Source organism: Aedes aegypti, chromosome 1 (genome assembly GCF_002204515.2).
Source record: "Aedes aegypti strain LVP_AGWG chromosome 1, AaegL5.0 Primary Assembly, whole genome shotgun sequence".
NCBI classification, from domain to species: domain Eukaryota; kingdom Metazoa; phylum Arthropoda; class Insecta; order Diptera; family Culicidae; genus Aedes; species Aedes aegypti.
In genome coordinates this window covers 257447035-257458329 of record NC_035107.1, presented here as the reverse complement: position 1 = coordinate 257458329, position 11295 = coordinate 257447035, and the positions used below count along the sequence as shown (strand labels likewise).

The window sequence follows — 11295 nt, the reverse complement described above, 5'->3', positions numbered from 1 at the left end:
GTACGAGCACGATAGAAAAAGAAAAGGAGATGAATGAAAATTCACAGTTGATCTACGAGTACACTGGAAACAAAAATAATCGAAAAGGCCTATTTGTATGATGTAGGACTACGTTTGATAAGGGTTTATTACAAATTTCATAACGACAAAAATGCCCATCTTCGACACCCACCCACCCCCTCATAACGCATTTTGTATGAATACTTTTCAAATTTTGTGTGATCTGTAACATCTAAAGGATACCCACCCACTCCCTTCAGTGTTATGAAATATGTGAATGGGCCCTAAATAGAAATATTTGTAGTAGAACGCTAATGGCGGTGCTCTCACAAAACTGAATTAGTTTATCTTTTCATTGTTTGGGCGATGCCATGTTGTAATGGATGATTTTGAAATTTGTTTGGCACTTTGAGGACCGGTACTCAAGCTGTCAGTGCGTGGGAAACAAGATGTTGGTAACACGAACAGCAGCGACATTAGCATTCTTAGGTTAATGCTTCTACTGTTTGATACCGCCAGGATCCTTCAGTACACTGATAGAATAATAGTACATAGTATGTTCAACTCTACAACCGTTCTTGTTTTTACTATGCAATATGAATTGTTACCAAAACCATAAGGGCCCATTCACAAATTTCATAACGCTGAAGGGGGGTGGGTATCCTTTAGATGTTACAGATTACACAAAATTTGAAAAATATTCATACAAAATGCGTTACGAGGGGGTGGGTGGGTGTCGAAGATGGCCATTTTTGGCGTTATGAAATTTGTGAATAAACCCTAAAAACAGTTACGAGTATCAAAAAATCGTGTCACAATTTTCACATTTAAGCTAAGTATGCTGTTTCGCTCAAGAAAAGTAAAGAAATTCCTTGACTGAAAGGGTCAAGAAATTTCCTACAGAGAGCCCCCTTTGAAGTGACATTTCTTCTCAACTGCGTACTGCGATCAGAAAAAAGTGATGTTCTTGACCATTTCTTGGGAGAAATTTTACACGCATCGAGATAGGCGATTCCTTTTCTTGTCAGTAGCAAACCGGCCTTTAGTAGAAAAAAAAAAATTTTTTTTCGGTGTAAATTATTACGGGAACCGCAGTTTGTTGCTGATTTTATTGTTAAGGGCCTTGCGTGAATAAAACAAGTCGTTTTCATGTATTCATTAGTATTATGTATATTATATGTATAAATATCATGTATATGTATAAATATTATATGTATATGTATATATGTATAAATAAAATGAATTAACAGATTACACGAAAATAATTTTTTTTTTTTACCAGGATATTTTTTTTAGAGTATGATTGATGAGTTTCTAAATGTTATATATAAACTTTAAAAGTTTTGGATTTGGGTATGCGTTATGAGATCATGAAAACATTTTATTAATACTTATTTATTTATTTATTGTTATTCAATTTTTTACAATATCGAACACTTTTGCATCATTATCAGTACAGTTCGAGTATAGTTTTGCTTTAATTTTATTTTCTGACAATGGAATGAAACAGTGAAATTTTTGGGTTCCTTGGATCGTTTTCGCGTTATTATATTGCTCGCTTAGCTCTGATGCCGTTAATTCGTACTCTTCAGTAGTAGTAAAACAAAATGAGAATTTTGTTAAATCTTCTTCTTTTCTGCGATTCGCCCAATCAAATAGTTCTTTTGCAATTTTAATTGGATGCTCACGTTCTTTGGCTAAACTTGCTCTTGTGGCCATGCGCTTTAAGGTTCCTCCAATAGCATCACAAGGACCTTTGCCATGTGACGTAGCAAAGAAATGCCATTCTGCATCAATTCCGTACTTTGATTTAAATTGACATAGGCTCGAAAAATTCTTACGGTTTTTGTACTGCGATGCTGCTCCATCAGACATGAAATATATCTTTCTGATTTCTTTATCCTTATCAACGCGTAAAAAGTTAATCATTTTGGCAATGAACAAATTTACAGATACTGAGTCGTGTCTTAAATCTTCGGAAATTACAATAAAACTAAAATTTTCAATTTGCGTACTTCCATTGAAATAAATAACGAATGGATGAATTGTAGCTTGTTGTACGTTCCAGTGATGGGACTGCACTTCATCTTGCAATACGAAGCTATAGTTTTCAGAAAAATCACAAATGACTAAAAATTCACCATCTTGTAATGTATTTTTCGTATTTTTTAAAAAGCGGAATTGCTCTGTTTTAATGAAGTCGTGAGGAATAAAACATTCTAATTTCAAGCAAAAAAATGACACAAACTCATCTACAGGTTTTACAATAGTTTGTAGGTCACACCTATCCGTGGTCACCCATTGCTCAAATGATAACTGATCAATATAATTTTCTTCAAACTCAGCGAATAAAGTATTTTCCAATGATGAAGAATCTGGACAATCCGAACAAGATCGTAGATAGCAATTTGATGTTGTATTTTCACACAAAAGACTACCAGTTAACATTTTAATATCCTTTGATAAATTGATTCTTTTCAAACTATGTAAGATTAGGTTAATATTTTCGTGTGTTGAGCACACACAAACATTATGTGTTCCTGAATTGGGTTGTTTAGTGATGAAAAATTCGCAGTTTTTTGTAGCTTGATCGAAAGAGCACGGTTTTCCAAGTGTAACACGATTTTATTGCGCTTTAATATCTTAATTTTGATATAGTAAATAATTAAAATAGATTTAATTCCGTCGACTCAATGACATTTCCATTTACATAATGACAGCTCGTGCCAGAGTAAAATTTGCCGAGGGGTGATTCAAACGCGATTTCCATACTAAATTCAAACGTGTTTTAAAAATAGTTCCAGGGCACGGAAAATTATGAAACTTTGGATTCTGACTCAGTTTTTAACGTAGAATCAGAATATGTAAAAAACAGGATACCCCTAAACAAGCCAATTGGATAGAAGCTTGCATTGCCTTGGCCGAAGGCTTGCAAATGAGGAAAAACCTACCTTAATATTTTCGTTAATTTCCTTGAAGCGTGTATACGCTTCTTTCAAAGTAGTCATCATTAATCGTTTTTGGATTGCTTGACGCTTTCCATCTTTTTTTACAGATACATAATCTTTTTGGCCAGGCATAGCTCTACTTACTTCATCGTCTTCAAAATATTGAATTATTTTTTCTTTTGTCTCATCTGTTAATGAAGTACTCGACCTAGCATTTTTGGTTGCAAGACAGTTATTTTTGAATTGTTTTGCCTCTTTTGCTGTATTTCTATTGGTTTTGAACTCATCAAAGGCGTCTTGAATAGACCACGAGCTTGGCAGCATCGACAAAATCAATAATTTTTCTTTCCTTGTCGTGGCTAGATTCGAGAACCTTTCCTTCATATTCATAATTACCTCATCGTAGTCTTTATTTTCCACATCCTCAGGTCCTAATTTGAAGAGGTTTCTTCGTACAGCTTCGTTGATTTCACGGTATTTTTTCTCGGGATAATTGACGTAACCCATCTTCGTCCATTTAATCGGAGTCACTTTTATTCCAGCTATCCCTTCGTTGAAGCGTTCGATGTTGACCTTCTGGATGCACTCATCTTCTGATTGATTTGTTGAAACAGATGTCGCTGATGATACCGTGGCAAGACTATCTGCACTTGGTACTTCTGGTAACTCCTCAGTTGTTGTCGGTGCATCTAGTAATTCCTCAGTTGTTGTTGTTTTCGAACTTCCTGCAACCTGATCCACCGATGATGTACAGATTGCCCGTTTGTCAACGTTTAAACGGCAGGACGTACAAATGCGTAAATTTGTATTCAATGTAGACATTGGAGCATAACCAGCCGCTTTCAGTTTATCTATGGTGCTTTCGGTGAGATTTCGTAGCTCTTTCGAACATTTTTTTTCTGCAAACGGCCTGCAACAGTTGAGAAAGCGACTACTCATGTTGCTCGTTAGATTTTAATAAACAAAATCACTTTTAAGTTTTTACTGACTAGTTTGGTGTCGTTTGCTTGACTGAAGAAAAATTTTACAATTAAATCTTTTATAACCATAGTGGTAGTATATTTTTAGCTTTTTCGTGAGTATCTTCATGGTATGTACCTATCATGTTTTTGATGTTGTTGAAGTTACTCGCTTTCTCCCAAGTATGATTAACAAAGTCTATTCTCTACCAAGGCGGGTCTATACCCAGGTGTAATCAGATTTTAACTTTGTGGAGAAAACCAGCGCCGAGAAAACCGACCTGCTTTACGTATACTAGATCACCTGGGTATAGACCCGCCTTGTTCTCTACGAGGTAAACTTTTTGCAGGTAAACTAGTCGTATACCTGTATAGAAAACTTTTTTTGTAGCTTTTGTCTTCAATATTAGATTTCTTATAGGTTTCTTTTATCAAAAGGTTTCAACACTATTGAGAGAATTTTTCTTCAGTTACGTACAATAAAAAATATGACACTATCAAGACTTTAGATCACAACACTGGATCGCGTCTAACTTTCTAATAGATGCTATAATAGTTATGAATAATTAAATAAAATATCATGAAAACAACTTGTTAACCTCATGTGGTACCCTTAACAAAAAATTCAGCAACAAACTGCGGTCCTTAACAATGAAAAAAAAAAAATTTTCACTGTCAAATTTGTGAAATATTTGAAATGTCATAACTTTTTTGTTTATTGGCTTACCATCACCAAATTTTTATGGTAGATAGCTAATATAATGGACCGTTTTCCCTCAAAAAAATTACGTTGGTATTCCGATAGGGTTTTGAGATATTTGAGTTTTTGTGACAAAAATGATGTTTTTTAATGCAAAAAAAAATTTTTTTTTATTGTGTGTATTTTTTTTTGGAATCTTTATTTAGTTGTCTAACTTTGTTTCTTTAGTTGTCTACCAATCGAACGAACCGTTTTTGCTGTGCAGCTTTTTGAATATTTTTGAACCATTTTCACATACACCCTTTTGAAAAGTTAGTCGTGACTCAACTTGAAGATTTGATATCGGAAAATGACGATTTAGATGGAACTAAAAAACTGTGCAAAGTTTCAGATATTTTTGAAATGGTCGATCAGAATCGACTTGCATGCCTCCGTGGAATCCCTCAACAGTAAAATTCACTGCGTTATAGTTTTTCCAATAATGTTCCATGTTCTGTTGAAACCAAGTTGTAAAATGTTTTTAATTTCACCCTCTATATGGTTGCTGATACTATATTTTTCTTTTCAGTGTAAGGCACGCAAGAAAATATATTATTTTGAATTGGAGTTCCTGGAATTCAAGGGGGAATACGCAACGAGGTTCGCGTTTTCGACCTGTGCTGTTAGAGGCTGCCCGCTTGAGAGATGATGCTGTTTGGGCCGGCCCGCGTGAGAGATGATTGATAGGCGAGCTTTGTTTGTAGTTGACAGCCGTACACTCACCCTGCTGGAATTGGGTCCTAAAAGTTTTTGATAAAATCTAATTTTTTTTTAACAACACGAAAGAGCATGTTACTTCAACTACTTTAGCAATTTTTCCCCCTCAAATAATGGCTACCCAAGAAACAATTTTTGCTTTAAGAAAAGTTTCTCAAAACTGTTATATTAAGCAGTTAGTTGCTAAATGATTGACTTAGTTAACATCAAACTATTATTCAACCCTTATTCGCCCAAAAATGGAGAATCTGTTCAACAACAACCATTTTATTAACGTATTATAGTACATGTTTATTCAATGACCTTACCTCGGCTGTTAAACAGTAGTAACATTATAAGTAGACTTTATAATGTTTATTCAACATTTAATCCTCCAGGTATACGGCGAACATCCAGAGATGATTGAATAATAGTTTTCTTTTTATCAAAACAATTATTAAACAATAAATAAAACAGCTCTCAGAAGCTTTTCTCAAGAGAGTAATTGTTTCTTGGGATGTTGAACAATACTTGTGATTGAGAATTTTAATCTTAGTCGGTAATAATAGTTACTACCAAACTTCTACAAGTTTTGAACAACGATGTACCTACAACTATGTTTAAGAGCTTTTATATTATTGGTGTTTGAAAAGTTGAATTAAAAGCTTTTCAAAGCAAACATATTTTCACTGCCGTCCCATTTAAGTATTGTTGAAAAAGTGACGAAATATTTGTTGCTAAAAATTGTAAAAGCTTGTTATTCAACTGTTTGTCCCATATGGAACAACAGAGTCTGGATCTTGAGAAACAGCACATCTTCAATTATTATAGAGAGGCTGTTAGACAACCATACTAAATTAACAACCAACGTTGCTTCAACTTTGGTTCTACTTGCTATTAAAATGCCATGAAAGTGAGGAACAAAAGTGCTGCTAACAATATATGCAACATTTGATCATCACTTCGTACAACTTAGGTGTCGGCCAGGGTAGACGCGTCACGCGGAGCGACGCGAAAATCCTTTGGAGTTTGACATTTCATTATTAATAATTGTTATTTCTTCCCATGCAATTTTCGCTTCGCTTCGCGTGACGCGTCTACCCTGGCCGACACCTTATACTTTTTTGCAATTTCAAATCGTAATACGCTGGTTTTCATCACGCCAATCTCTCATGAAACGGCCTACTTTCCTGCACTGAAGTATGCAATTCGGGAATAGTCATTACGCAACTGAAACCAGTGCTGTAATGATTCATTACGCAACGCTTTATCATTACTTAACTGTTTTGAGTTGCGTTATGAATCATAACTCAACATTTTTTAGAAATTTTGAAATCATAATTAATGTATTCCGATATAATTTCTGATACCTTCAAGTGGTCTTCTACGAAATTGCAAAAAATGTTGTACTCGTTGCAGAACTCGATTTTTATCGCACTCTTCGTAATTATCCTACTCGACAAGCCTCGTAGGATAAATTTACGACTCGTGCTGTAAAAATCATCATTTTGCAGCTTGTTCCGTAAACTACTATTGTTCAACTACCACGGCTGCTGTAAAGCTTTAGATAAGCAGGCAAGTTTATTAATCGCCTACAATTGTTTCTTGGATATATCATGTTAAAACTTTAATATAAAAATTGGGTCCATAAATGAACCTTGACACTTGTGATCATGTTTGACGTTCGCTTAGTCGACAAAAACACCACAGTGGTTTCAGTTTTGATACTGGGGTTGTTCCTATCTGACATTTCGGAAAGGACACGGAAAACAAAATAACTCGAAATTTGAGTTTAAGCCAAGGGGTGTGACGAAATCTAAAAAATATTTATTGGACTTAAACTAACGGAAAACATTAGAAAATTGAGTAGACATGTCCCGCATAGAAAAATACAATTTGCCACACATTCCCAACAGTAATCTTCATTTATCTGTAACGGTTACTGTATTACAAACTGTCGCTATTGTATTGAACAGTATGAAGCCTGATGCCAAACACCATTAAAAGCTGTTTATGTAATCTACACCAAACAGTAACATAACATCAAAGTGTACAGAAATTGTTGAATTATATGGGAATGACAACTCCTGGGTTATGGTGGAAATATAACACAACTGTACCCAAAATTGTTTTGCGCAACAAAGATACACATGAGCATTTCACTATACATTAATATTTAGGAACAGTTTGATAAACTGTTTTACGTATTTATCTTCATTATGCACGCTTGAAAAATATCAATGACTGGATCTGTGAATTAATGAAACTTTTAGTCAAACATAACAGAATTTTCTTTTTTTAACTAAAAGATGCATGCGCGTGTCTATTTCTACAAAACTTTTGTATCAAAAAAGGAAAAAAAGAACAAAAAATCTTTTTTATTTATTTTTTTAATGAATATGCAGACACTGTATGTATGTTTTTTGAGCGTGCATTTTTCCGCAGCGTTTCCGAAACCATCAAAATAAAAACAAAGTGGATTTTTGTTTCGGCCAGTTTGCTTCGTTTTGTCGTCTTCGTTGTTCCAGAGAAAAAGTGATGAGATTCCATAATGGACCGATGCACGACTTCACGAATTTGACGTTTGAGCGGTGCCGAATTCACTGGTTGCCATGGTCACGTAAATAACACGGCACCGCTCAAACGTCAGATAGTGAACTCGTGCATCGGTCCATTGGCAGAAGATATACTGTAAGTTTTTAAACGTAAGTTAAGTTTAAAACCATATACACATTTTTTCTTTTTCCGTTGCAGCTCTACAACCCCCCCAGCAGTCTGGTGCCGCACGAAAAACAGGCCCCCTGAGCCGCGGCCAAACCACAGTCTACAGCCATGGAACCATCGATAGTTTCTATACTCTAGAGTAAGTTTTGAGAACATTGTCATTTCCAATTGTGAAACCTGATTTTTTTATGTTGCAGTTGCTGTGAAATCGAACCAATGAAACGGATTTTCATCTACGCACAAGGAAAAATCAAGCACCAGCAGAAGGTCATCCAAGCGCAATTTTTTACTAAATCACCGGAGGTGCAAGCGATAGTGCAGAGCTGCACCTGGAAAACTTCGGCAACATATGAAACCTAACCGGAAAGCGATGAGAGATATGATCGTGATGTGGTGTACCACTTCCGGGACAACCCCCTCCCTTCGCTTCGTCACGGCTTTTGTACGAAAATTTTGTATAAGTCATAACGCTCAAGTCTATTTCACCCCCCCCCCCTCGAAAGTTACGCAATATGGGGACGGCACCTAAATAATTCTGAATTCCGACTGAGAATTATTTTTATTATTGAGATTATTTTGAATTTAAAGACTCGTTGCTTAATACGTAAATAATAAAAGCATGAATTGAAAAAAGTTAAGTTATAAATGTTTAATTATTTCAAATCAGAAATAATGGAACAAATAGAACATGTAGCATAAATCTACTTCAAAAGAGAAATAGTTGAAATTGTGATTAAATTGCGTGATTTGTGTACGTTTCAATTGAAGTTGATTTTTCTGCACGTATCTAATTGTTTCATTATTTTGATTCAATCTAAAATGATTTTACCTAGATATAAACATATCAGTACAGTACAGGATACGGTCAAATTACTGTAACAAACCATATATAAATAATTACACATACATTCTCCGTTTTCATTCCAATTGTATAGGTCAACTATTTCATAACTGTTTGCGTTATAGTGAAATGGGTGCAAAAATGAACAACATATCCATCATTTGGGAAACTGTAAACAAAAAAATTTGTTCGAGAAAATCGACGTTTTCAAATGGTTACATAACTTAACCGCCTATTCCCCATATTGTGATTTCCTCGATTACCATTCACCAAACTGTCAAAACGGTTCGGGGTACAGTTGGTTTATTGTTATTTTGGATGTTAAAAGGAATTATTCTGAAATTGTCGTAAATGGTTATGAACAGTTTGTGAAACAGTAGAAATACAGTTCTTGATTATGCGGGGTGTTTTTGGCCTAAACTGGCACTAAAATCGGGACAGGGCTTTAGGACCCTATTGCGATATCGAAAAGGCTTTTTCAGTTAGCGAACGTGTGCTGTCGGTGTTCAGAAGCCCACAGTAGGTTTTGTTATTATTTGGGTTGACGGTTTTTCACGGAAGCGCACGAAAGATCGTAGAAACGTCAAACAAGGAAAAAACAAACTTTCGTAATCGTGTCTGCATGCGGCACGAATTTATACGAATTTTCCAATCAAAGTGAATAAACTATATTTATTATTGTCAGCGGATTTGTGGAACCTCAAGTCTACCTAGATCACACCCGAAATGGCCAGTAGTCGCCTGGAGAAAATCGGTACAATTGTTACCAGGTAAGTAGGCACTTCGGTTCGGTAACACGGGATCCACTTTTCATACGGCTTTCTACTACTCCCATCAGGACCGAAGGATTGTTACGTTCCGGAGCCTTGAAGTGGGATGACCGACCACTGTGGTACGACGTGGTGAAGGCCTTCCCGCCGAAGGAAGAACCCCGATACGATCGTCCCGCTCCAAATGTGTCCGTTCGATCGATTTACTACACCGAAGATCCAGTGAGGGCGTAAGTCAATTTTCTAGATACCGTCAGACGGAGCTGATTTGGACACCCGCGTTTTGGATTAATTTGCATTTATGATTATCACAATACTGGTAGCAGGTCTTTCTATAGAGACTTGTACCCTATTTTCATGTAAAATTTCTAACAAAAATCCTTGAGTTTTCCTAGAATTGTGTAAAACATATTAAATATTAAATTTTGAAGTCTTTCTTGGGAGATTTTTTAAAGGAATCTCTGGAGATATTTCTGAAGATATTCTTAGAGAAATTTGCGATTGGAATTTTGAAGGAATACTGAACGATAATTTTGTAGGAAGTCCCAGGAGAAAATATTGGTTGAACTCTGGAACATGTTCTAAGCAAGAATCTTGAAAGCATGAACGAAGATAGAATCATTAGATAAGCTCCTGAAAGCTGCAATTATTTTATTTCTGGTTTGATTCACCTCATATTTCGCTCATTCATTATGCACAGCGTAGATGTATGTAAGAATTATGGAAATCTATCCATAACTATTAAAGTTACAAATCCACAAAATTGAATCACGTCGAAAAAAGTGTCAAAAGAAGCCTCGTCTGACGGTAGTTTATGATTTTATTCTGCAGGAAATTCCACAAGCTGCAGAACCGATCGCAATACTTGACCAACCTGTCCGATATGCGAAGCAAAACCGCAACGCAGCATTTTATTGAAACTTACCAACAGTTGAAGCAGCAGGGCGCACTGGATGAGGAAAAGGTTTTCGAAACGGCACAAGAAATGCTGGAGGAGAAGCTCGGGCAGTTGAAGCTCGAAAGGATGGCTGTTCCTCCAGTGCAACAGCAGCAGCAGCCTCAAGGTGGTGCTGGACAGCCCGAGGCAAAGCCGGCTAAAACCGTTCATTTGCAAGACATTTTCAAAGAATAAACCGAGATTCGTGGTTAGTTATATGACGATAGTTTAGTTGTGGGGCGTTTTGATTGATCCGAACTTCACTTTATTTAGAGCAGGGCGGCCCGCGACACATTTTCATGCAGGGTTACCATCTATCCTAATTTAACAGGATATGTCTAGACTTTGAATTAGATTTAGAGCCCAGATTGATTTTTAATGTTCGACGAAAACTTTTGATTTTCTTTTAGAAAAATATTTGATAGTTAATTTCAATCAACAACGTTTCATTTTAACTTCTAAAAGTAACAGAAGTTAAGATGGAACGTTGTTGATTGAAAATAAACAATAAAACATTTATATTTTTGTAAAGACTTATTATCAAATATCGAAGAAACAACCAGGGCTTTATATCTTCTTGTCATAATCTAACATGTCTCAATAGAAAGTAAATAATCTGACATGTAATCACGCTTAACCTTCCGTCTGTCGCTCAAAAAAAATTACATAAGCGGTCGCATC

The 11295-nt window shown here is 35.7% G+C and overlaps 1 protein-coding gene and 1 long non-coding RNA gene across 2 annotated transcripts; both read left to right on the top strand.

Moving 5' to 3' along the window:
* The first annotated feature begins 8102 nt into the window (after positions 1 to 8102).
* LOC110674658 lies at positions 8103 to 8704 on the top strand. Its single transcript, XR_002499073.1, has 2 exons — positions 8103 to 8205; positions 8264 to 8704. It is a non-coding gene; the product is annotated as an uncharacterized LOC110674658 (long non-coding RNA).
* Positions 8705 to 9483: 779 nt separating this feature from the next.
* LOC5567291 (28S ribosomal protein S23, mitochondrial) lies at positions 9484 to 10845 on the top strand. The gene is made up of 3 exons (XM_001651677.2): positions 9484 to 9677; positions 9746 to 9907; positions 10509 to 10845. The coding sequence occupies exons 1-3, from the start codon at positions 9634 to 9636 to the stop codon at positions 10807 to 10809; spliced, it is 507 nt and encodes a 168-aa protein (XP_001651727.2). The 5' UTR covers positions 9484 to 9633; the 3' UTR covers positions 10810 to 10845.
* Positions 10846 to 11295: the final 450 nt, after the last annotated feature.

What these genes read in the sequence shown, in the direction of transcription:
- LOC5567291 (XM_001651677.2), top strand. Translation starts at nt 9,634, where the DNA reads ATGGCCAGTAGTCGCCTGGAGAAAATCGGTACAATTGTTACCAG. An exon ending in ATCGGTACAATTGTTACCAG is followed by an intron (nt 9,678 to 9,745) that starts GTAAGTAGGCAC and finishes TACTCCCATCAG; the next exon opens with GACCGAAGGATTGTTACGTT. An exon ending in ACCGAAGATCCAGTGAGGGC is followed by an intron (nt 9,908 to 10,508) that starts GTAAGTCAATTT and finishes TTTATTCTGCAG; the next exon opens with GAAATTCCACAAGCTGCAGA.